At 43.7% G+C, this 26,683-nt stretch overlaps 2 protein-coding genes across 13 annotated transcripts in view; both read right to left on the bottom strand.

The window, feature by feature from the left end:
- The window catches only part of LOC148650192 (dynamin-2), a 99,674-nt gene extending 83,761 nt beyond the window's left edge, over window positions 1-15,913 (bottom strand). For all 11 annotated transcript variants that reach the window (XM_088603751.1, XM_088603760.1, XM_088603758.1 and 8 more), the window contains exon 1: window positions 15,570-15,913. In XM_088603751.1, the coding sequence (XP_088459877.1) occupies window positions 15,570-15,730 (161 nt within the window). In that variant the 5' untranslated portion in view covers window positions 15,731-15,913. The remainder of the gene's footprint in view (window positions 1-15,569) is intronic.
- Window positions 15,914-21,572: 5,659 nt separating this feature from the next.
- Window positions 21,573-26,077, bottom strand: LOC148650193 (uncharacterized). Of its 2 annotated transcripts, none has more exons than XM_088603763.1 (4): window positions 25,862-26,077; window positions 25,064-25,237; window positions 24,477-24,615; window positions 21,573-22,682 (listed from the first exon to the last, which is right to left on the bottom strand). In XM_088603763.1, exons 2-4 carry the CDS (start codon window positions 25,233-25,235, stop codon window positions 22,319-22,321), a joined length of 675 nt encoding a protein of 224 aa, XP_088459889.1. In that variant the 5' UTR covers window positions 25,236-25,237; window positions 25,862-26,077; the 3' UTR covers window positions 21,573-22,318. The 2 variants fall into 2 exon arrangements, with proteins under 2 accessions (XP_088459889.1, XP_088459888.1); XM_088603762.1 differs by having other exon boundaries at window positions 25,064-25,261.
- Window positions 26,078-26,683: the final 606 nt, after the last annotated feature.

The following is a 26,683-nucleotide window of genomic DNA, read 5'->3' on the forward strand; positions in this document are numbered from 1 at the left end:
ACTGCTGTGTAGCCCAGTTGGGCACTGGAAACAACATGCGGGCTTCCCAGGATGCACCTGCAAACCAGATGTGCCAGCAGACCCTGGCACTCGAGCTCCACTGGCGCCCAGATTCCTGGAGGAATCTCCCCCCCACCTCTCCCCACCACGCTTTCTTTCCATTCCAGGTACGTCATCACCACAAGCATTTAGCAAACTAAGGAGCTTACAGTTAACATGTCCATGCAGCGCCTTTCATCTCAAAGAATCTTACAGCATTTTCAATGCAAGAGGGAACCCACTCTGTCACCACTACGGTTCAGCACCCACATGCCCATCGCACCGCAGATCACCGGGGAAGTGAGAACCTGCCTCATCTGTTCAACCTGAGAGGGAACTGTAGGGAGGTCAGATTCTGCAAGAGGAAAGTATAATTTAGCCGGGAGTTAACAGCCCTGCTCTTTCACCAACTGCCATGGGATCTAAATGGCACAGTGAGATGGGTTTAACATCCCATCGGAAAGATGGGAGCTCCATACAATTTTAGAATTATTTTCCAGGAGGAAGAGCTCCACCCACTGATTCACCAATAACACCTACAACAGCAACTTTAAATTTCTAGATTTCCTATCCCAATACTGACCAGCCCCAATCTGCTCAGATCAGTCTGTGATCTGAATGAATGAGGTAATGTGGCAGTAATACTGTGCAGAGGGACAAAGCTCTGCTACCCTGTTACAGGACCTAGCAAACAAGCCCCTCTTTAGACACTGCACTCCAAGTGACTTCTAACAATCTACCCTCACCTTACCTGGAACAGCATGAAGCACTGGATTGGAACCTGCTGTGCAGGATAGGGCTATCAATGTGTTAACACGCCACAGCAGTGCAGGTCATTTAGATTTGAGTCCTCCCTGTCCCCCCCTTCAGCACGTTATCATCGCCACAGCCCCCAGCCCCCCCTTCACCGCGTCATCACTGCCGCAGCCCCACCCTTACAAAAGAAAGCCAAACTCGTTTACTGAAACTACCTTAGCGAAAGCTTTTCACACTGTGACAACTGGATTTTGTTTGCTAGTAGTTAAATATATAGCTATGTTATGGATTTGTCTTAATCTGTAATTAAATTATGCCTTAACAGACCACATTTTGGGTATTAATTCATCCCATCACTAAAATTTCCATTCTATCTGCAGTGATCGGCCATGCATTTATTAGGAGATTATTTTGGACAAGGGATTTCCTTGCTGGCATCGCAAAGGGTGTTCCCTTGGCAACATATGACTGTACTTTGGCTACGTGCTCACAAGATCAAATAGCATTCCAAGGATTACATACTTAATGGGTACCTGCCTGCTGCACATGGGTGTGATGAAGATAATTCAGCGCACGTGATAGCAATCACAGGTGTATACCCCACCCTATCACATTCTGAGACAGAGAAAACTAAAAACAAAGGGAACAAGTTCTTCCAGTTAATGTCCTGAATAACAACTCCTTCTGACTGTGTTGGGAAACAAGGAATCTCGTTACACCGCCCAAACAGTCCACTTTACAAACACAGAGAAGACTGAAGTCTACACATCAGCAGAGTCCAAAAGCCAAGGCAGACAGGAGCACAGCTTGGGAAGGACTTCCAGAGCTGGGAGAAATAAAGTAAAGATGCATAATGTGAACAAGCAGCACAAACTCCTTACACCATTCCTCTAGCAAGAGTGCCTTCACTTGAAGCTGTGATGGGTAAGGGCAAACAGGTTTGAACTACCTGTTCAGACACTTTTTTAAAGGATGGAGATCCAGGGAATACAGCCAGTTTGGTCATTTCTATCATAACTGCCACAAAGAGCCTACTAAAATTTTGATCACTGAGTGAATATTATGATGGCAAATTTAGACATTGGTTTCAGCTCTCTGGCTGCCAGATCTAGTTCTTTAACTGATAAAGAAGAAAATAATTTCAAATTGTAAAACGACTAAAAAAAAACTAGCAAATCATGAGATTAAGACTGGATTGAAACCGATTTAGGTTCACTTTCATTTCACCAGGTATCTTATGCATGTTATTTAAATAAAGTAACTTAAAAATAAAATGAGAGCACAGCAATGTTCTCCTCGTGGCTGGGAAACACAGGAGGGACAGCAGCATTCAGATCGGATGCAGTTTCTCTCAATGAAAATTTGATGAACCAAGAGCCTGAATTATGGATAGTCTGGAGAAGTGCACTGTATTGGGACGGAGTTTGCACTGAGGGGCTGAACTGAAAAAGGAGAGAGAAAGAGGATTTCAAAGTGTTGATTAAAATGCACAGAGATCTATTCCCAAACATATCTCAGTGCTGGTGGACAATGGTTGTTCTTTTAAAAAAGAAAAGCTTAGTTGTCCTATCTATGGGTAGCACAGTGCCTTACAGCACTGGGGGCCCCAAGTTCAATTCCGAACAAGGGGTGCCATCTGTATGGAGTTTGGATGTTCTCCCACAGTGCAAAGAGATACTGGTAGGTTAACTGACTTCTAGGAAAATGGTGTAGTGTTTGGCTGTGTGCGCCCTGCAATCGACTGGCATCCAATCTAGAATATATCCTGCCTTGTGGCCGTTGCTTGCCAGCAAAGGCTCCAATTACGATCTTGAATTGGAAGAAGCAGTCAGAAATTGGATGGATTGATGTCCGATCTATTCCAATCATCCAGTATTAGTAACCCGCCTATTCCTGGAAAAGGCTACAACACCCATCACTCCAGTAGTGAACAGACCAAGTCAGGGTGACAACTTCACTCTTATTCTGTTCTGATCCTTCATTGTGGGTAAAACAAGCACACAACGTCCTTAAAAAGGGTACAGAATATGCTGAATAGGGACAAGCTTAGTTACTTTCAAAAGTCAGAGCTGTGCATCTTTGTTTCCTGAGGAAAGGTTTAAAAGTTTAAATGAATGGTAATCACTATTGCTGGAGTGTCTGTCTAGTGTAACTGAGTTAATTATTAGTCAGGTAGACTGTAATCAGCACTGTAATCCACAGCTGCTCTGTTAATACGTTTTTTTACCCTCTCACAACAATGATAGAAAGATTTAAAAAAATAAGTTAAGGTATGACTGTATAAAATTACACATTTCCACACATGAGGCATAGAGACACGTTACACAGGCCAAAAGTCAGCATATTGCAAAGGATGTGCACACCGGGCTCCTCAGTGGTGAAATCAGGAGGCACTCTGCTCAGAGCCCAGGGTGAGAGTTGGAGCCCAGAGACTGGCCAGCTCAGAGCTGTGGTATCATAGATGGAACAGTGTGAAGGTGAAAGAGCAACAGCTGGGAGGAAGTCATGACGCCACCTTCCTCTGCTTTGGGCCAGTTCAAGCAGCAAGTGGAGTCAATGCACAGTGGGTCACCCCAAAATGGTAGTGGAAAGAAGTTACTGGGACATTTGAAAATGTGCATTTGAAAACATAAAGGCTACAAACAAGAGGAGAGAAGTCAACCCATGTAGCTCATCTGGTTCTTGATACTTAATCTCACCCAGCCGCTCCTTCGAAGAAATGAAGGCATCAGTCTCAACAGTATGGCAGGGTATGGCAGGGTAGCTTGTTCCACACTCCCACCACCCTTCATGTAAAGAGGTTACCTGTTCTGATTGGAGGATCCTTGAAAGAAGCCAAGGATTGACAACAGTGCTAGGTAACCTGCGCTATACGCCCTGCATTTTTTTTTTCTAAATTTTAAGCCCCTACTGAAATACCTGCCAGTTACAGCCAGAAGGGCTTCAACATTCAGATGCAGCCATTCAGCAGATGCGTTAATCTAAAGTGAAACACAAAGAGGCTGAAACGAGAGAACAGGAGAGGCTGCAGAGCGAGCGTCACAACAGGAGCCGTCTTCCAGCTCATCTATGAATTGGCTTCATTACTCTGCTCTTCTCCCCACTGATAGCTGATGTGTGGTGAGCGTTCTGGCGCACTATGGCTGCAGTCACATCATCCAGGTGGGCCTGCACATTGGTGGTGGAGGAGGGGAGTCCCCATTACCGTAAAGCGCTTTGAGTGGAGTGTCCAGAAAGGACTGGCAACATGAAGGGTAAGAACAACACCATGCAGAGGGTTAACCAAAAGCAGTCGAGAGATTTTGGAACAAGGTCCTTCACCAGTAAAAACCAGATCACTTCGCCAGCATGTATTAAAAAAAATGCTGCAAAACACTACACTTCTAAAGCCACCCTACATCCACCTATCCATTTTCTAACCTCTTTAGCCAACTCAGGGTTACAAGGGGTCCGGAGCCTACCTCAGCAAGCAACAGGCACAAAGTAGAGTGCACCCTGGACAGGAATCAGTCCATCACAGGGCAGACACACAGACAAATACACACTCACACCACAGCTAATTAACCTACAAGTACGATTTTAAACTATAGGAGGAAACCAGAGCTCCCAGTTGAAACCCATTACAGAGTCAGCCCCAGCACAGAGTCAGCAATGCTGACCGCTGCACCACCATGCCATGCGCCACCCCACTAAATGGTAAAGATGCCGAGTACAGCACTTAAACATGCATCTCTTTTAGAAACAAAAAGCAATTATGGAAATAATAAACAGAACAGAGCCTGTGCTGGCCAAGATAAGCATTTACATTTCTTGTTACAATTAGTCTCAAATGAGGCTACAGAGCCTATCACATAGGGATCGCTGCACAAATAAAAGAAATCATGAGCTTTCTCAAGTGCACAATGATTCTATTCTATTTGATGGGTGTGCAAAGCAAATTTGGAAGTTGATAAGGCCACCTGCCCAACAGGCTGTTAACATCTGATGTCTTCAGCTGTGCCCTGAGTGACACTAGGGAGAAAGCCTGGCCTGCTCCTGAAAGGGTTTATTTAGGTTAGCGCTAACAAGCCGAGGGGAGGGATGGAAAGCGGATAGGGAAATCAGAGAGCACAGTTTCCCCCCCAGGGCAGTGTGCACATCCTCTGCCTCTCTCTAATCCTGTAATCCTGCACAACAAAGCAGCAGGACAGAGTCTGGGGGGGGGGGGGGGGGGGATGTACAGTATGATTCTATTGTTCACCCGGGCACATCAACAAGGCACGCCTGGATCACTATTCCCTAAGGCGGGGGGTCTCGGAGGTCAGATCCACCATGCCTGCTCGCAGTCACTCGCAGGATCTGCAAACAACCTCAGCAACTATTAGTCTGTCCTTAAACATGGGTGTTCCCACGATTGTGACCAAAGCTGAAGCAATGCACAGATCTAGCACTGTGTGACATCCTCCAGAAATTCACAGCACAAACAACAATCCAGCTTTAGAAGAGTTAAAGAGTTTTTACAGTTTTTCCTCAGAAAAGACCTGCCCATCTCCTGGTTAATGGATTTGAAATTCCTGTTGCTCAGTGGGGAATGTCCATTTCTCTTTCAGAGAGGGTCTGGTGCTATGCTGATCCATAGCATCTTAATTGTTAAGTTGAAAATATTGCTTGCCATATCACTACCACTTGGCAGCATTAAAACAAGTCTGCAGTAATGGAATCTAGACTTACATTTGCTCTATTTATTCTATTGGTCTTAGTTTGCAGTTACCTGCATTATGAATATGGCTTTGCCTTCCGTCAATTCACCCCGATAGCACAGGACTGACTGTGGAAACGTCATCATCACATCACTTCCAATAACCACTTTTCCAATTCAGGGTTGCGGGAAAGCCAAAGCCTATCCCAGGATGCAGTGGGCACAAGACAGGATACGCCTTGGATGGGAAGCCAGTCCATCACAGGACATACAAACACAGACACACACACTAGGGCCAATTCTTCTGGAAGCCACCATTAACCTAAGATTTTGTCTTGGAACTGCGAGAGGAAGAAAACACAAACTCCACACAGATAGCACCCCAGGAACTGAAGTCAAGCCCCCAGTGCTGTGAGGCAGCAATACTAACCACTGTACCACCATGCAGCCCCCATAAAAACTTGTGGATTAAAAAAAAAAGAGACCAATCCAATGATGAAATTCTGCTTAGCTCGCAATTAAATTATGTAAATTCAGTAAGACCTGTCCAGTCTCAGGGTGCACTGGGGTCAGCTGGAAAGCCTGCCAGCATACCTCTACCCCACCCTAGGACTCGCGGAGGATCCTATCTTCAGGTCTACGGGGGGGGTTGGTTACAGGGAGAGGGGGAGAATGCCCCAGTGGGAATTTTGGGCTTGTTATGCTACTGTAAAGCACACTGCTTTTCTGGATAGGTTCCCTCACTTTATCGTAAAATGCAACATTTTGTCACCCAACCATTGGAGAAGAGTTCCGGAAAGCATCACCCAAAGGAGGCAGATCGAAGGGCCGTACAATTATTTGAGGAATTCCAAAAAAAGGAGCTTCTGCTCTGTGCCCTGCTCTGCACTTCAGTTGTCCTATAAAATGCAGACACCCCTCTGCACAAACCCATGCAATATGCTTCCAACCCCAGTACTCAATTTTCCCCCAATCGTCACATGAAGCCACTGGAGTAACTTTTCTCCAGCCCTAATGTGACAGTGGTATCCTGTAACTGGCGAGTTTTCCCAGCAGATTTCCACTGAATAAGCAGTGAATCATTAACCAGAGGGCACAAGTGGAAACTATGTATGTAGAAGTGCATTTAAAGAAAGAGAAAGGGTGACACCTCTTTACACAAAGGGAAGTGGAAGCGTGGAACAAGCTACCCAGCCGTGTTGCTGAATGCACTGGCTTCTTTCAAGAAACTGCTGGATGAAACAGGACGAACAGCCTCCTCTCACTTGTAACGGTTCTTACGTTCCATTGACAGAAGCCTTCCGGGCACAGCCATCTTGAATGTGCATGCACAGGACACCAGCCTTTCCAAACCAATCTGATGAATGAAAAGAACAATTGCAGGCACACGCTATGACATCTAGACATCAGTAGCAAGAAGATGGGCAGCGTAGTATTTTTTTTTCTTAACCTCTCTTGTGCTCTTTTGTGTCAAGACTAGTGTTGGATTGCATTGACTGTATCCTAGGAATCAGGTAGCAATACCACATCTTTGGTAACATCTTCCTTCGGTGAAAAGCTGCTCAGCTGTAGATAACACGCCACAAAAAAAGCTTTGTACACCACCGAGAAAGCACAGAACACAAGAGAAAGAGGAATGAGCACTTCTTTGCCAGCTGACTGCTTAACGCTGTTTCCTGCAGAGCTGAAACACATCCGGCTATAACTCAGGGCCCTAGGGTTGGAGGTGAAAAGTTGAAGGTTTAAATACTTAGAAAAAGACTTGTAAGTTTATGTTGGCAATTGCCTAGTTATTCAAGGCAATATGGGTAAAGCAATAAAAACGTCCAACAAAATGGTAGGTCAAGAGTAGAATTCAAATGAAGAGATGCAGTGTTAAAACTGTACAATGCACCAGTGAGGCCTCATGTCGAATACTGTGAACAATTTAGGTCACCAAGTGACAAAAAGATTTTGCTCCTCTGGAGTCAGTCCAAAGAACAACAACCAGATACGTTCTGGGACTCAAGCAAATGTCCCACACTGAATATTTATTCTTCCTCAGGAACCAATCAAGTCAACTCAGAGGTGTGCTTCAGAACAAACAAAGAAACATGAGTGGAAGCTATGTGGAAGACCATTTAAAAGCAAGAACAGGAGGCACATCTTTGCCCAAAGGGTTGTGAAATCCTTAGATCCATAAGCTACTAGCTATTGAACAGGCCAGATGGGCCAAATGGCCCCCTTGGCTTTCTAACGTTTCTCATGCACGAGCCCTGGGTGGGACACTGTTGTGGTTCCCCTGCACAAGACCCTACACTCAGCTGTATAATTGGGTCCAGATGTAAAAGGCATTGAAATAAAGCATCTGCCAAAATAATAATGGCAATAATGAACAAGGGAAATCCTTCAAGCTAAAATATCACTGCTTTCTTCAGCCCTTAATATAAAGGTTGAAAAGAGGCAAGCCCACTTCTAACAGACCCTACTGAGATAATGCTTGCTTACCATGAAAAGACAACGTGCTATAAATAAAGACTCTTAAGTGATCAGATAAAAATAAAAAAGCTGGAGGAGAAACAGGTTCAAAATAACTTTGCAGTCGGGGAAAAAAAAGGCTCAGTCATCCAATGAGAGGGAGCACTTGCGAAAGAACCAGAGAATCATTTGCATTTTCATGTCACCAGCATCTCCAGATTCTGCATTTTGCAAATACTTCTGTGGAGGTCGATCTTCGCCAACTCCAAAGAATGAACGGGCCTGCCCTCTAAGAAGAGATCGCCTAGCTGACTGCTGGGTAGAAAACTGGAAAAACGTATGAAGAGGCTGAACGCACAGCTAAGTTGAAATAGTAAAAGCATTAATACAGGACATACCCACTGCACAACAGCCTGACACAATGGGATTTTCAAGCTGTGGCCTACAAGCCAGCACTGGTAACTGATTCTTATAATATTATAGTTATTTTTCTCATTTGTCACAGATTTACATGCAAACTTAAATTAAGCCTTCCTTTATCAGGACACTGTTGAGCACTCCGCTAAGAAACCTTGACATCAGCCTGCTAGGCAAAACGAGCCCCTTTTTCTTAGCCACCTTTAAAGGCGCTATATAAAATAAAGTTTTTTATTATTATTATTCAAGATACATTAAGAAAATCCGATGAGAAGATGGAACAGTGGTTTACTTTAACCAGCAGGATCATGTAACAGTCATCTTAGTGGCACCTGGGATGGATCCCGAGCTAATGAAAATCAGGTGAAGAGCAAACAGGAGCAGAGAAGAAATTAAATAACAGCTGGAGTACCAAAAGCTAAGCAAAGCTGGGCCTGTGCGGCACTGGGATGGGAACACCAGGCTACAGCTATAGGTGGTACTCTTCTGTCTGGACCACGATTTCCAAACAAATGGGCCAGTACAGTGACTGGAGATACTGGGGTAAAGGAAAAAGCACTTCCTACTACAAAGTGACATGGGCTACCCCCAGTGTCCTAGCCAAATTCCACTCTGAGATCATACAATCTGGAGTGCTTAAAGCCCCCTCTTCATTTAACCGAATGAATTTCAGACTTCGGGTGGCATGGTGACACAGTGGTTAGAACCTTTGTGGAGTTACGTTTTCCCCGTTTTTGCATGGGTTTTCTCTGGGTTCTCCAGTCTCCTCCCACAGTCTAAAGACACGCTGGTAGGTTAACTGGCTTCTGGGAAAACTGGCCCTGGTGTTTGTGTGTGTGCTGTCTGTGTCTGTATCTGTGCTTTTCCTGCAATGGACTAGCGTACCATCCAGGGCATATCCTGCCTTGCACCTCTTACTTGCCTGGATAGGCTCCAGCCTCCTCACAACCCTGAACTGGAAGAAGCAGTTAGAAAATGGATGGATGGATGAAAGAATAGACGGATACTTTCTTACTTCGCTACCTTTTCTGCTGCTTATCTAAAACACAAGACTGTGGGCCGAGCTATGAGCACTGATGTGAAATCCTTTATGTGAGCTGCTTTCTGCTGAAATAAAAGCAAGCGATAAAGACACACTCAGGGGACAGCAGAGTCTGGATACCAACTAGCTATGAAGAGGAATACGTTGCCTCATATCAGACAAAAGAGGACACTACCTTCACCTCTTGGACAGTGCCATCGTTCTGCAGGCCAGCATTACATTTTTTTTTAAAAAAAAGCAGTCTAGAAGCTAATTTCAAAGAAACTGCCCATACAGCATACATTTACTTTGAATACATTAGAAAAATCAGAAAGGGGAAAAAAAGAAACACTGAACACATATTGGTGCATGTACCGAAAAAGTACTCTCGAACCTATTTTCACTGCATCTGCTCTTTCACGGTCTCTGTCCCTCTGCAAATTTATCGCTCATCTAGAAAGCCACTTCATGCATGTGGTGCGAAGCCCCACTTGTTATCATGCATGATATAGCCCTTTTCAGACATGAGACGGGCACGCCCAGCCCCAGGCTAGACCACAGCCTAACAGCTCTGCAGCATGCTGAGCTGCTCTGTGAGTCACATCGCGGTCCCAGCCAAACACAAATCAAGGGATCCTGCACTGCACAACTCTGCCTGAAGCTCCTGTGATATCCTTGCTCTGGGGAACAAATCTGCACTACACAGGGACTCAGAGCACTCCAAGCCAAACTGCATTCAGACATGGACTGTTTGATCACACTCTGCAACATTCACAAATCAGATAGGTTAAAATAATTTATTGGGTCCTGTTCTGAGCGACACATGCGGCGCTAAAGGGGTCACACAAACATCCAATTTTCCCGCTGCTCTGTACCTCTCAATAGCCCATTAGGAACATCAAAAGTGTCAAGGAGTGCAGGAAAAAAAAATGTCTAAACAAGTAAGCACATAGGTTTCTGGCCAATTACCACTCGCTAGAACATAAATCAGAACACAGAGCTCCTCTAGGACCAGGACTGAGAACCACTGCTCTGTGCTATAAGAATACAAAACATGAAAAGTCATCTTATGTAGCAAAATGCACTGCTAGAGAGCGGAGGAATTTCTGAAGGGCTGCAGATAAGGTAGCAGAGATAATTCATTCATCTAGTTGTTAATCAATTTATATTAAGAGCTCAGAAGCAATTAATCCAGAAGACCCTGCAACTCTCCAAGACCTGGAGTAAGGATCACTAGTCTAAGAACGTCTAAACAGACAGAATAGGATAATAGGATTAGAAGGAACCAGTAAGGCGATAAAAAAGGATAGCAGCCATGCGCTCTCTGGGCTGGCTTCAGGCTTAAACACTGCAAGAAGTGCTCAGTCAAACTGGACAATTCTTTGACAATCAAGACATGAACACTTATCACAACAGATACTAGTTAACCAGGGGCTATACTGCTCAGCCTGGAGAAAGGAGAGAGCATCAGGTTCAGAGAATAAAATTAACGTCTCCAGCAAAGCCTGAAAACAATCCAGCCGGCTTTTGCCCAGCCAGCAATAGATAAAAGCTCCATGTGTTCATTTCACCCGAGACGAAGCCGTCGACTGTGGCCCCACCGCTACAGGCACAGCAACAGGAGACTGAGCGCCTGTCCGACCTGGTCTCCCCAAGACTGGCTCCCTGGAGAGCTGCCACTGCAGCTAGGAAAAGGTCTGGATCTTTGATAGGAAATCCAGATCAAGACTCTCGAAGAAGTCCTTTCCTGTAAGAAACATCCAGCGCTCCTGGTGTCAGCTTCACGCTTGGCATTCCAAGCCCCCCCCGATCCGCCACGCACGCGCATGGAAAGAATGGCCGATTGTACTGCTGTCACGTACAACTCACAACTGCTTGGCCCTCCGCCCGTCCCCAGTCCCACGCACTTCCCGGACAATGCAGGCCAAGAATGAGCCTTCCTGATCCAGCACCCGGGAGACAGATCACAGGGGGAGAGCCTATGAGACAGGGAAACTGGGAAACAAGGCATCGGTCACTGACATGAAACAACCTGCATGCCTACAATGCTTCCGGCTTCCTATTGGTCCATATTTATGCCTTTAAGTATTTGCATGCGAGGTTTGCCAATCTTGGCATTAATTTTGTATGGTACTAGAGAAGGGGAGACTAAGGGTGCTCTCTCATTTCCCGCAAGAGCCCTAGCTCTTCCTCAGTGGGAGGGTTAGAAACCTCAAGTGTCATTCTAAAAAATGTGAGAAGGCACCAACAGGTGTGGATTCTGATGTTGTAAAGTCAAAAGACAGAAGAGAGCTGCAAAAAAAGCACAACCCTACCGCACATACAAGTGGGCTCTACAGTAACTATTCATTCATTTTCTAACTGCTTCATCCCTGGCAGGGCTGCAGGGCAGCTGGAGTCTATTCCGGCATGCAACAGGCACAAGGCAGTGTACACCCTGGACAGGACGCCAGTCCATCACAGGGCAAACTGACAGACACTCACAACAGGGCAAATTTTCCCGAAGTCAATTGTCCGAAGTCAACCAGCATGGCTTTGGATTTTTGAAAATCAGTGGTTCAACACCATTTGAACAGCAAATGAAGTGCTATGAAGGGCTGCACAGCACACAATAGCACAGCCGGGATTGATCTGCATTCAGGCTTTTAGTCTCGACAGGCTTCAGACACAGGCCCAGGCAGGGGAACAACTGTGCTGCAAACCCAGGAGTTTCTTCAGCCAGCCTGCTGTAGACAAACACTGTCATTTACCCATTCTTAATTACAGCTTTGCCAGGAATTGTATCAGATCTCCGTAATCTCCCATATCCTTGGATTTTCCAGGACTGCAACCACCCATCCTGCTGGAATGTTGCCTCATTATACTTCTCTGGAAATGCACTGTTTTTTCTCTCCCAAAATCTGGAGAGGATGGCTGTTCTTCAACCCTGACTGGCTTCTTCTCAAGATGAGGTGGCAGTGTGTAACACTTACAGCGCATATGTGGCCAAGAGAAAAAAAAACAAGCATTTCTAACAGAAAGCAACGCAGAAGCAGTAAGCTTCAATTTCCTCCCCTATCCTATCCTGTCTCTTGGACCTGAAATATTTTACATCGCATCTCCTGATCTTCGTAAGCTGTTTAACCCCTATCAGACACACACAGTTTCAGCTGAGCATTGAACATTAACCACTAGGGTTAATAATAATAATTGCTTACACTTATATAGTGCTTTTCTGGACACTCCATTCAAAGCACTTTACAGGTAATGGGGACTCCCATCCACCACCACCAATGTGCAACATCCACCTGGATGATGCGACGGCAGCCATAGTGCGCCAGAACACTCACCACACATCAGCTATCAGTGGGGAGAAGAGCAGAGAGTAATGAAGCCAACTCATAGATGGGGATTATTAGGAGGCCATGATTGGTAAGGGCCAATGGGAAATTTGGCCAGGATGCCGGGGTTACACCCCTACTCTTTTCAAGAAATGCCCTGCGATTTTTAATGACCACAGAGAGTCAGGACCTCAGTTTTACACGTCATCCGAAGGACGGCGCCTGTTAACAGTATAGTGTCCCCATCACTACACTGGGGCATTAGCACCCACATGGACAGCAGGGTGAGCGCCCCCTGCTGGCCCCACTAACACCTCTTCCAGCAGCAACCTTAGTTTTTCCCAGGAGGTCTCCCATCCAGGTACTGACCAGGCTCACACCTGATTAGCTTCTGTGGGTTCCCATTTGTGAGTTGCAGAGTGATATGGCTGCTTAAGAATAAAGAAGGCATACTTCATAATCCCAGTACATTGTGAGGACAGGATGGTGCAGATATTCAGTATTTTAGAGTCAGGCACCAGTTTGCAAAACCTTCAAGTCCACTTCTAGCTGCAGACAAAGAATGCAAACACCCCAGGTTAGGACCAGGGACTCATTTCCATAGCTCATCCTACACCCTTCTGAACATATAAAGCCCTTTACAAGATGTATGTTTTGAGATCTCACTGTCTAGCTAGACTTTTGAAAACAGAATACAGGCAACAGGCACACCACATTGTCCATTCAAACTCACTGCATTTAAATGTGAGCTCTTTACACAAAGGGTTGTGAGAGTATGGAACAAGCTCCCTGGCCATGATGTTGAAGCTGATACTCTGGCTTCTTTGGATAAATGGCTGGGCACGTCCCTGGGATCAATTAACTACCAACTACCAAAAGTCATTTGGCGGAATGGGTCAAACAGCCTCGTCTAATTACTAACCTTCCTCCCATCCAAAACAAAACTCCTTGACCACAATTTTCTAAAATGAAGTCCAACAGTATGCAGGTGCACCCAAGAAGTTACAACATATGCATATACAACATTCTCCACTTGGAAACAGTTAAGATGAAATCAGACAAAAATATAATTTTGGCTAAAAAAAACACATTTTTAAAGCTCTGTAGGATATAGCCCGTGTTGTGGTCAAATAAGCACTGCTTATTCACTGTGACCGATTCTATGGGACAATTACGTGGTTGTGTTGGGATGTCCACTGTTATACATAAACACAAACTGAAGAATGTTGGCTCTACCTCTTTTTGATACATGATAAGGCTCTGTGACATAAATACTGGAGCCAATTTGTGACAACAGAAGCTGCCCAATTAGGATTTTTTTTTAAATACTGCACATCAAAATTTGCTTTGAACTCACAGTAAGAAATATGAACCAACAATTGAGTTTAGGTCACTAGCCAAGATCAGGGTAGTGCAGCCTTTCTTAAGGAAACTCCTGAAGGAAATTCAAATTTCAAGGTGAGGGTTAAACAGAAAGCTTCAAAAACTCTTTTGTTACAGGTGCGACAGGTGTCACAGGTTCTACAAGGAGAAAATATCTGTATACCTGTCAAATGCAATTTTTTTTTTTTAACTGGTGCAACCAGTTCCGAATCTAAAAACGACTATTTTACATATAAAGGAGAATTTGGTCGAGTAGATGTGTCTGACTTTGGTGATAAGTTATATACCAGTAAAGGTTAATTCCACGCTAAAAAAAAACAAGAGGTGTCACACTTGAAGGCGACACAAAACCCCAAACACTGCGTTTCTCTTTTCTATTTTTCGAGGTGGAATTTACCTTTACTTCTTCCTTTGAAGCTACCAGTTCGATAGTTACAATCACTTATTTGAGCCATCAGCAATCATACCGTCTACACGTCTGGCAATCAGCTAGTTCTCATATAGTGGCATTTTATAAATATGAATATTGTAAAATATGTATACTTTGCGTATGACCATAATTAATTAGGAAGTTTATCTAAATGTATTTCATACTGACAGACAGAAAGGTGGGTTACTGTTTTCAATAATAAAAAACGTGAAGGGTGAATCGAAAAAGACAGCTTATATTTTATAAAACCGTTTCAGCAACGTAAGGGATAAGAGACTCGAACGAACAAAGCCGACTTTAAAACAACACCGCTAGATGTTAATAGCTTTTGAATAAAGAAAAACATTTTGACGGACTCGACAAGTATTTCGACAGACAACATTCTTGCTTTTTGAAAGTGTCCGAAATAAAAAAACAGCCGTCCAACTCGAAGTCATTCATTAATTATTGCAGAACTACGATAGTCACTTCTCGGTGAATCGCAATTATTTTAGCATTTATAAGTTTAATTTCTAGCATATGTGCCGGTTCTGTGTTTGCTACATATTAAAGGTTATTTTAAAATGCCGGTATCCGGGACAACAAAGGAGACAGAATCAGGGATCCGGATCCCCTGGGGACAGAGCAGCTGGGCGGCTGAGGTAAAAAGAAAATGTGTTAGTTTAAAAAAAAAATACAAAAATAACTCATGACTGGGGGAAAAACTTATAGAAGGACGAGTATTTGTGTGTCCTTCCACTAGTAATTACGTCATGGTGTAACAGATTTCCGCACTTTTTCCCCAGCGTAACTCCTCGGACAACCCTTTCTTCTCCTCCTCCCAGCCCCAGTCCGCACAGCTCCGCACACTCTGCGAGATACGGCAGTAACGTAATTTACGCTGTCTCACTGGCAATACCCTCGCTTCCACCTGCAGCCTGGCGATAGGTTCGCAAACGCTGTTTGTGAATGTCACTTGCTCCTAAACGGGAAACGGACACCTTTTTTCAAACAAGGAAATCGCTCCGCCGAGCCGCCAGATTCTGGTTGGACTTGAAATGGAAACGGGCTTTTTAAAAAACGGCTTACCTGCCGACAAAGTTTTCCAGGACTGAACTTTTGCCGGCGCTCTGCCCGCCGACCACGGCGATCTGCGGCAAGTCGAGGTTGCAGCTTTGCCCGATGGAACTGAAAGCGTCCTGAAGTTTATTAATCAGGGGAATGAGCTCCTCCATCCCCCGGTTCCCCATGGCTGCGCACTCGGGTTCTCACTTATTTGGTAAAAAAAAAACTCTGTATGTTCACACCAACTCTGGTAACGGGGATCAAAAATAATTCAACCAGTCAGCCGTAAATGGCAGCGCAAACACACACACGGAGAACTCCAACAGACAGAAACAAAACTTCTCTCATCCGGTCAGCCGACACCCCGACCTCCGCTGCTGATAGAGACCCCGCCTCCTGTCAAGCAAAAGGAGCAAAACCACTGGCGAATTTGCATGCCCGTCTTCTCAAAGTGGCTGGCGATTGGTGGATAGTTTATTTGCTCGTCTTGTAAGTAAGGGCGTGGCCTTAAATTTCTGGCGGTGCTGTTGTAAAAAGCATCGCTATTGGCCATCTGGAACGTCAATCATTTTAGCCCTTGACTTGTTTCTTCTACCCCAGGAATACAGCCAAGATTTCAGTACAATGAGTGTTTGCGTTAGAAGCTACACACAACCTTTCTAAATTTATTTTCTAAATTTACCTTTCTAAACCGATCTGTTGCCCCAGAAAGAATAAGAGGCTATATTTCGTTAATTCTTTTACACTAGAAGCCTCGCTTCTGTTTTATTAAATTATAAAAACATACTCGTCGATGGGAAATATAAAACTGATGCGTTTAATACTTAATTTAATCTATTGAGCCCTTCACCATGACCATCAGCTGTAAATTAAGAGTTTATATTCTTTTGTACCTGATACAAACTTTTCAACAAATAACCCACCGAGCAACTGTGTTGTTAAAAAAATTATTATTAGGTAGAATTAGGTAGCCTTTAGTCAAAGCGACCAGAGGAACGCCGGACCTGCGTAATTTCTAAATTACTGGCAAGCCAATATACTTGATTATTTTCATAACATGTTTTTGCTCATAGTGGTGAATGACATTTAACAGGGGCAGCATTGCGCAGTGGTTAGTAGTGGGGCTCTGAGTTCAGTTCCTGACTTGGGTTGCTGTCTGTGTTGAGTTTATATGTTCTTCCTTCGTTCACGTGGGTTTCCTTTGGGTGCTCTGGTTTCCTCCCACAGTCCGAAAACGTGCTGACAGGTTAATTGGCGTTTGGGAAAACTTGCACTGGTGTGGGAGCCTCTATCTGTGTATGCCCAGTGATGGACTGGCATCCCCTTTGGTGTATCCGCTATTGCGCCTGTTGCTTACTGGGTTAGAGTCCGTCGTCCTCAGCAAGCTCGATAAAACGTTTAGAAAATGAAGAATGAACTTTTATCAGAGGCCTCACTTCAGTTTAACCAGATAAACCACTTGAAAACGAATTCTCGCTCACAGTGATGACATGGTGATTATCAATTTGCTCGGTTTGACGCTGGAGTAGCCTGAGTGATGCGACTTGCTTAAGGGTACAAGCAGCGTTTCAGCTAAAATTACCGAGAACACCTTTTTTAAACCCTGCAGCAGTTTTAAAAAAAATGTATAAAAGTTGATTCTATAAAAGTCTTCAAAATCAGCAGGGAAAGACGAACCAGAGTACACCAAGGGAAACTTACTGTAGGTGAAGTGCTTTTAACACAGAAAAAGTGGCACTCATATGCACAAAGAGTAGTGGAAGCTTAGAACAATCTTACAAGCCAAGATGCTGAAGCCAATACTCTTGCTTTTTTGTCAATCAACGACACCAAGACATCCCCTGCTTAATTAACTGCAATAATCCAAATGAGTCTCTCATGACTTTTCTTACTTCTAACGGTTTTGACCTTTGGATCTCAGCGACTGTTTCTGTCTCTGAACGTTTTTGCCAGTTCCAACTTCAACGGCACGTTTTCTGTTTATCATACGAGGTCCCAAAATAACAAAGGAGGTCTTGAGCTTGTGTAGATTTCACATATTTAATTATGTATTTTTTCTCCCAAAGCTATCTCATTGAGAGCCACATGGTGGGGCAGTTTCAGTATGACTGTGCACAACGCTGACGAACCCAGCCAGCAGAGCGCGCTTAACCATTACATACAAAACGCTTTACATTACAACTAACGGAAATCATTATGCGAAGCGCATTTCCAGTAGCGCGACATCATTTTAATTTTTGTAAAATATCAATACCGAATAAACTTCAGACAGGGTTTAGTAAATGTAATCTTGTATTCATGGCTCACTCGAGAAACATAAAAAAACAAATGAGGAAACGGGATATATAAAAAACATCTTAAACTGTTTCATAATTCAGATGCTCTTCGGTTAAATAGGCTTATTGAAAACCAAGATTAAATATCAGGCCCTTTCTACATAAAACCAGTATATAACTACTTCAATATTGATCTCAACTCTTTTTGCTGAGACAATCTTAAACTCAAGTACAAAATAAATAGTAAATCTAAGGAAAATAGGAAATCATTTAGATCTAAATGCAATATAATCTGTTTATTGCAACAGGTTTTAGAGCTGTATCTCAAGCATAGAAGAAAAAATCATGTTTAGTTCTAGGAGCAAGGTACTGTAGTGTTGCCAGCTGGGAGATGTTATATTAAAATTGTACTGTGTGCAGTCCATCTGTTCATTTTCTAACCACTTCTTCCAATTCATTGTCAAGCAAGCAACCAACACAAGGCAGGATACACCTTGAACAGAATGCCAGTCCATCACATGCACAAATGGATAGAAAAATGCACACACATTCACACCAGGGTCAATTTTTCCAGAAGGCTGTACAATGCACTAGTAAGACATAATGAATAATATTCTGCAAAACTGACCAAGAACATTGAAAAGGGTATTGTTACTCTGGAATTGGTCCAGAGAAGAACAACCATGCGGTTCATTCCCGAGCTGATTTGATTTAGTCTTGAGGGAAAACTGTAAGAGGATCTAACCCAAGTATTCGACAATCCAGAAGCATGAAATATTAATACACAGGTGTGTATACACCGTAGTGCCTTTATAAACAAAAGCAGGAGGCACATTTTACACAAAGGATGGTGGGAGACAGGAACTCCTTTAAACCTTTCAGCAGAGCTGCCTTGAGTCACCTGCATTGCACAGCCTCCTAGGACACCCTGTGATCTATCCTAGCATTTTTAGAAAAAGGCTGAACAAAGAGAGAAACTGTGAGCCATCACCTTCAGGGACACATGGGAAAATTTCAGTAGACACCCATCCATCTGTTTTTTAATTACTTTATGAACTTCAGGGTCATGGGCACTGGGGGAGCTAGAGACTTTCCTGACAAGCTAGGCAGGATACACCCTTTATGGGACACCAGTCAATTGAAGGTCTGACACACAATCATAAACAGACACACACACACGCATACCAGGGCCAATTTTTCCACAAGGTAACTAACCCATCAGATTGTCTTTGGACTGTGGGAGGAATCGGAAGCACCCTGAAGAAACCCCCACGAACTAAAATGAGGAGAGCATCCAAACTCCACACAGATAGCACTGCAGGAATTGAACGCAGGGCCACTGCACTGCAAGGCAGCAATGCTAACCAGTGTTCCACTGTGCCACCCCTTCAATAAACACGTCAAATGTTAACAGGAGGCACCTACCTGCCCGGGCAAATCTTGGAGTGATAGTGTTAGCGCCTGTTTACCCAGACCTTATCGCCCTCGGTGCTGTAAAACACAGGTTCTTGGTAGAGACGTCTCCATGCGGCCTTAAGGTATAACTATCTGCTCGTGCCCTTGACCTTTGTTTGATTGCACTTGTGCTCAAAATTCTTCCAAGAGGAGAACTTCCCAGTGCTGGTCCTGGGTACCCTGGTATCTGCAGGCTTTCTCTCAGGCTCTTCATTGTTTTAGCCTTTTCTTGAATGATTCATTTGACCTGTGGGATGGGTTTCAGGCCATAAACTGCCGGAGATTTCATTTTGACTATTGTACTTTATAATGTAACACAAAAACTGCACATTTTAAACAACTGGCAATGGTTTCAAGTACAATTGAGTAAATTCAGTTCAATCAAGGAATTAATTAAAATAACTGAGAACTGAGCTGGAATGATGTTGGGATTTTCAGGACCAGAGTTGAGTATTCCTTTCCTGTCTGCTGGGTTTTCTGGGTTTTCAGGTCCTTGCTCACTAAGTTAACTAATTGAACCCATTAAGTAGACTGTGTTACAACTCCATAATGTATCTGAAATTGAACGGTCCCCAGGTGATTCCTTACTTAGTGTATTATGCAGAGCTGCAAGGCACACAATATGTATTCCTTAAGGAATACCAGTGTTCCATGTTTTCATTCCAGTGTTTTCATGCAAGCAGCACCACATTTATTCAAATCTCCTCCCTAGGAAGCCCAGTGATTTGTCTTCTACTTTTCATTTGCAAGAAAGTCACGTAATCTGTAATATCCTGATGTCTTTTTTAATGACTATCATCATGTCATTGACTATTCGCTTTTTATTTATAGTCTAAGCTGTCATGATTCATTTCCTAATTGTCTTCTCATGTGACTCTTGCGGTCTTTGATAATTTTCTAATTCAACATGCCATCGTTTTGGAATTTTTCGGTTCACCTTACCATTTGTAATATCGATTTATCATACGATTTGCCTCTAGATGTTTTTTTTTTAATGTCTGTATCCTGTATTTTGTTCATTGTGTTGTAACCAGGGACTCCAGATGTAAATTCGCTTTTAGGCTTACTGTGGTGCAGCTTAAGAGCTGTGCACTGTCCCTCTTCAATAAACTAAAGCTCTGTTTAACCCTGGCAGATAACCCTGAATGAAACTAATGATTTAATTCTCAATTTGACACTTTTCCTAAATCCCAGTTTCTAAAATTGTTATAAAGGTACTGTAATTTAACTCTTGCAATCTATCTTTTGAATAACTTCTGAATTAGGGACATTAGTGGTTGAGTTCAAGATGCTTGGAAGGAAGGGTAAATTCAGCTACCAGTAGGCGTTTAATGAATTAAAACAGTGGTCCCCAACTTCAGGACAGGGGCACCTGTAGTCTTTCAGGCCCTATAGGCATATTCAGTGAGCCAATGAAGGTCAAGAGAGTGATGTCATATTGGTCCAGTTTAATTATTAAGAGTGACAACCAGATGACTCTTTCTGTGTTCTGAGAACAGGGCTGGCAACCCTGATCTTTCAAACTGTCATTTTTTTTGTAAGCCTTGGTTTCAATTAAATTTAGTAAGAACACTGATAAGAGCAAAGTGGCAAAGCAAGAAGGGAAGACAGAAGACTGGAAAATAAAAACAAGAAAGGAGAAAAGGGAGAACAGTCTGTGCTGTATTGTAGATATCATGTTAAAGACTGAAAGGGCACCAATACAAGGTATTGACTTACAAACTAAGTGAGAAGGCATTCCTTGTCTGTTTTCAAACAGACCTTACAACTCAATATCAAAGCCTAAGCTCTGCACTGTTTGGAGCACAGACTGTATATATTGACTTAAAGGACTACAGCATTCTTTTATCAAGGCACAAAATTTAACAAGCCCCAGACATGTTTAATAGGAGAAGCTCACACCGTTGTGAAACACTTCAGATAACTTAAACAAAGATGGTGTTTTTTTGAGACCATGTTTGTGAAACACATTTACAAGCAAGACGAAACCAGTCAACCCATTTCACTCCTTTGGTTGCTAAGTCCGGCTCAGTGTTGCTAAATCATGCTACGTCTCATTTTATTGCTTCTTGGATTATCCCAGAGTATCAGTTTTACAGGGCATTCACACATGCAGCAGGGCCAGTTTTCCCAGGAGCATATTATCCTACTAGTATGGCTTTGGGCTGTGAGAAGAAAAAGAGAGCACCCAGAAGAAACCCACGTAAACACCGGGAGTGACTTACAAACTAAGGTGATAGCACCCCAGGGTCCCAGCACTGCAAGGCAGCAAATGCTAACACTGTAATACTCAAGATGAAACCATCATGTTTTTATTGCCTAGAAACCATCAGTACAAAGTCAGTCAAACAAATGACCCTGTATAATTAAAAACAAAACAAATTAAACTAGAAAAGTGATATTATAATCAATTATTATAAATCTAATATATATTATTAGATAACATCTAATATATATAAACAATATGAATCTGTGAGAGTGAAAAGTACTGTAAATGTCAAACATGAAAATTATTCTCCCAAATTAACAGCAGCACAGATGGAGTACAACTTTCTGTGCTCTTATACTTAATTTTCACTGATTCGTCACAAACTTTTCCACTATATTCACACACAACAACATATTCATATCTTTGTGATGACTTCACAACGACTCACATTCTGCTTCTGTTTGCTATTCCAGACACACAGTGAAATATGCTTTGGACATGGCAAGATAACGCCATTTGCTTAACTCAAAACCAGTTATTTGCATTATGGGGACAGCCACACATCATCTGTAAGGAGTGCCTATGTTTGCAGGATCATTGTCCCATCATTAGTAATATGTGCTCCTCTCACCAACACATGCACAACCACCTGTGCAAAAGTCACTACAATTCTTGAAAGAAACAGGATTTTGGGATGAATACCTTGCAGGACCCATCCCATTTAGGAACAGCAAAAATCCGGCAGGACTCTTTTTGTAGGAATCACGGAGGATTCCAGCATGAAGCTTTCTTTACATACAAATCCAAGAGCTTCGAAGGGATGGATCACAGACCTACACCTGATCCTCCCCACAAATCCCCTCTTTACTAAAGATCTCCTGCAGACTTAATTCTCTTTCCTGCTCCAGAATTTCCTGATGGTGGAGGTAATGGCATTTTTGCACCCGCTGCCAGGTCACTTCTGGAGATTCCACCTCCTTCTGCCTCTCCCTCTCCGGGTGGGGTTCTCTCTGGCTCGTGGGCTCCTCCTCGCTCGGCCCACCCTCTTCTACCTGCCCCTCTCCCGGGGTGCCGGCCTCAGCGCACCCTTCCTCTCCAGGCTCCGACAACGCCTTCCTCTTGAGCTGCTCCAACTCCGACAGGAAGGAGCTCATGCGCTTCTGGAAGTCCGTCGGCATGGGGATGGCCAAGTTCCGCCTGCCCAGGCGGAGCAAAGTTTGCGTTAGTCCGAAATAACCAACACAGGTGAGCGGTGTGAGACAATTGACTTGGAAAGAAATCTAAACGTGCCAATTGATTTTGGTGGAACCCGTTTTGGATTGTCCACTTTTAACGCACTCATTGCGTACAAGCGTCTTGAGGGATGAAAACAATTCCCATAGAGTGCCTGGAAAAAGGATTTAATTGTGGGACCTCCAAGAGACAAGAGGTCCCAGAATTAGCTCATTGAACCTCATGTGAAACACCTTAACTGCAGACAGGTGGACTCCAACTAATTATGTGTCTTCTAAAGACAAGTGGTTCCACCAGAGCCTATTTACAGTAGGTAGACCATAGCAAAACGGGTGGTGAATATTTCTGCAATCAAATTATTTTCTGTTTATCTCAGTGGTGGCACAGAGATGCAGAGGTAGTCATTGCTACCTCGAAGAGCTGGGGCCATGGAGCCTGGGGTTCAATTCCTTGGGTGCTATCTGGGTGGAGTTTGGATGTTCCTCTCCATGTTCATGTGGGTTTCCTCTGGGTGCTCCAATTTCCTCCAACAGTCCAAAGACATGCTGGTAGATTAACTGGCTTCTGGGAACATTGGCCCTGGTGTGAGTGTTTGTGTGTCTTCCCCGCAATGGACTGGCCTCCAGTCCTGACTGTACCCCACCTGATGCCCGTCGCTTGCCAGGATAGGCACCGGCTCCCCAGCAACCCTCTACTGAAAGAAGCAGTTAGAAAATGGATGGATGGATCTGATCTCGGCCCATTTTCTAACCATTTTTCCTGGTGAAGGATACAGTGGAAACAGGCGGAGCAGGCTTCTCTTTCCCAAGAAACAGTTTCCAGCTCCTCCTGGGGGACTCCCAGGCCAGCTAAGACATACAGTATTTTCTGTTGTATATTTATAAATTAATGTAGGATGATATGAAAGATTTTGTTTGCAATTTGGCATTATAGAGCATTTTGTGCCAATCAATGGAAAAAAAGAAATTCCATATTGTCACAAAATAAAATGTGTGAAAGTCAAAGGGGGGGAAATACTGTTGATATGCACTGTACTTTACATCTGCCAATAACTGTGCTATCAGGTAATTGGTCAGCACAAACAGCAAAACTTCACCCAAACAAAGGACAGTAGCAGCTCAGGTGGGTAGGTACGTCAGCATGCATACTGTAGGCTACAAAGGAACAAGTAATAGGTTTATTCCATGCTGAAAAGAAAAGAAAGAAAACACAACGTTTCGGCCGTGGAGCCTTCTTCAGCTCACCACTACTATTAGACTTGGAATCTTCTGGGCACCCTGAGCCACCTGACTTGCACCTTAGGCAGCAAGTCAAAGACTCATTGGGTGACCAAAATTTTGAGAAGCTTTGCAACACACCTCTGAGCTGCTAAACAAAATTCTCCTTGTTGAAATATCCGTCCATTTTCTTAATGCTTAATCTGATTCAATGTTGCGGGGGAGCCAGAGCCTATTCCTGGCAAGCAATGGGCACAAGACAGGGTGCACCCTAGCCAGTCCATTGCAGCCTTGTTGAAATTAGAAAATCTAAAATCTCCCATCATCTGCTGCGCCAAGCTTGCAGATTTTGCCCCACAAGCCCAGGCTGCAGAGTGAACTATTGCTTTTTCACTGCAGGGCACCTGTGGCAATGCACGACATCTGACCAATCAATTTTCTGGCATGTTGAGGGCATAAAAAGTGGGGAGAAGGAAACGAACTCCATATAGCAGAAAGTGCGAAGAGATGCCCCCTCTCCTTCCCAGAGTGCAACACCCACCTGGCCAGGCCATCGCTAGGCGCACCGAGGGAGAGTGCCAGCTGCAGGGTGGGCAGGGAGAGGCGCTTTCGGGAGAGGATCGGCCTGGGCAGGTCAGGTGGCATCTCCACCAGGAGGTTCTCCAATGATGGAGTGGTGTCTAGGGCAGGAAAGAGGCAACAGAAACCCCATTCTTTATTCAGGATCATCTTCTTGACTAATTATCCCAGTATAGATCCACTGAAATTCCCCATCATTTTCTTATGCATCTGTTTCCTATAGCCTGGACCACAGTTTTCAATGTCTCTCCATGATTAACAATGGATATACTGTGCTTTGCTTCTCTTTCTTGATTTTAGCCACAGATTATCAGAGTAAATACTGCTAAGGATCAGTCCTATAGGTACAGTAGGTGAACTTTAATTTTTGTCGACCTAGTTATCATGAACCACGAGTTACATTGGTGAAAAGGGATCGAATTCAGATCAATCTGAATAGTAGGACGTATCGAATAGGGAACCCAATGCAGCACATATTGAATGGTGAACTCGGCGTGAACAGTAGCTCGTATTGATACTGTTGTTCATGGCCCCATCCGCAGCGCTCACCGCATCTGATGCTGCAGAGCTCTGCGCTCAGTCTTCTCTTCTGCTCCTGGAGCAGGGCGAGCTGGCGGCTGCAGCGGAGGTCCATGGCGCTCAGGTGGCGGCTCAGCCTCTCCTCGGCCTGCTTGTTCTGTCGCTCCGCCAACTCCACGCGACCGGGCCGCACCACGGGCATGCCTGGGGTGAGAGGCATCGGCAAGGCTAGCCGCACGTAAAAAAAAAAAACAGCTGTTAAAAATGCTCAGCTAGTCCACCGTCAGCCTCCATAGTTCAGGACGGCAAGCGGGGGGGAAAAAAAGTATCAAATTTATTTCGAGGTCACTTAAATGGACATTAAGTTTTTGGTAAAAAATTACCAACTGTAATCACGGTATAAAGTGGGAAACGACTCAATCTTAAATTCGAGTAAATTATTTTCAATCAATTTTCAAGTAAATTATGTTACAGTCAATTTTCAAGAACAGTTCAGTCCGTTGCAGTATCGCAGTACCTAATACGGTTGACAAGGGGACCAATGCATGATACGATTTGCACCCCGTTAATCGCACGGCACACCCATTTACAAATTGTAGACACCAATTAACCTAAGCAGCATGCCCAGAAAAAAAACCCACGTGGCCAACTGGAAAAGGTGCAACTTCTACATTGAACCCGTCCCAGCCGCGGAATCGAATCTGAGACCTCAGTTCAATCTGGATTATGAGTATCGAAGAAACAAACGAAACGATACTGCAAGAGCAACCTTTGTTTCTTAATGCAGAGGTTAAGAGGTACATTCAAGCTCTCTCGACTCCTGTTTACCTGCTCTGAATCTGTGCGGTGTCCAATGTAAAGGGCGCCTCCACTTTTCAGCTTTTCAACGGGACGCTCTTCTCACACTCTGCGTGATGGCGATCATTAGCTGTGTGTCACCTACACACGAAGACTTGTTGGCTGGTTTGATGGTGTAGTAATAAAATACATTCATTACTATACCCAGGAAGAGAAACTGCGGCTTATGAGGGACAGGTGATCTGATAGTTCTTCACCACCCTTCTGTCTCCGGTAACAGAATAATCCACATTGTATAGGTGCGGATTTAATTGCAGATAAGGTGGAAAGGTTTCGGTATGTGTTGGCAAGATATTAAAACATTTGTTGACCTATGTATGTTTGGTAATTAGTTTCGTTAATTAGTTTGACTGCTCTTGCTGTTTCAGGGTTGTTTAGTTAAAGCGCAAAATAAAAGCCCACGGGACCTGTTCGGTGTGTCTTCATGAAAATAGTTCATTTCACGTTGTAATATTATTAATAAATGACAAAAAAGCGTGTTATTACATTAAAAGGTTGTAAATAACTTTGAAATGTCAAGGGCTTGTGTATTGTAGCAGAAGTGACATGTTATCTGACTCCGTAATCAGTACAAACAAAACTAGTAGCTTATGTTTAACCATTTTTCTAAAGCATTAGCCTGTGATAAATGCGAGGTTATGATGCTTGTGGACATACTCTAGAGCTGATATGCAACCAACGTTGGTGAAGGGCGAACTGACACCTTCTTTGTATAATCTATGATTATGCAAAAGGCAAAATGCAGCTTTCAATGCTTTATACTACGATATAATAATATAAGGTTTAAGATAA

The sequence above is a fragment of the Lepisosteus platostomus genome, chromosome 13 (genome assembly GCF_059453375.1).
Source record: "Lepisosteus platostomus isolate fLepPlt1 chromosome 13, fLepPlt1.hap1, whole genome shotgun sequence".
Lineage (NCBI taxonomy): Eukaryota > Metazoa > Chordata > Actinopteri > Semionotiformes > Lepisosteidae > Lepisosteus > Lepisosteus platostomus.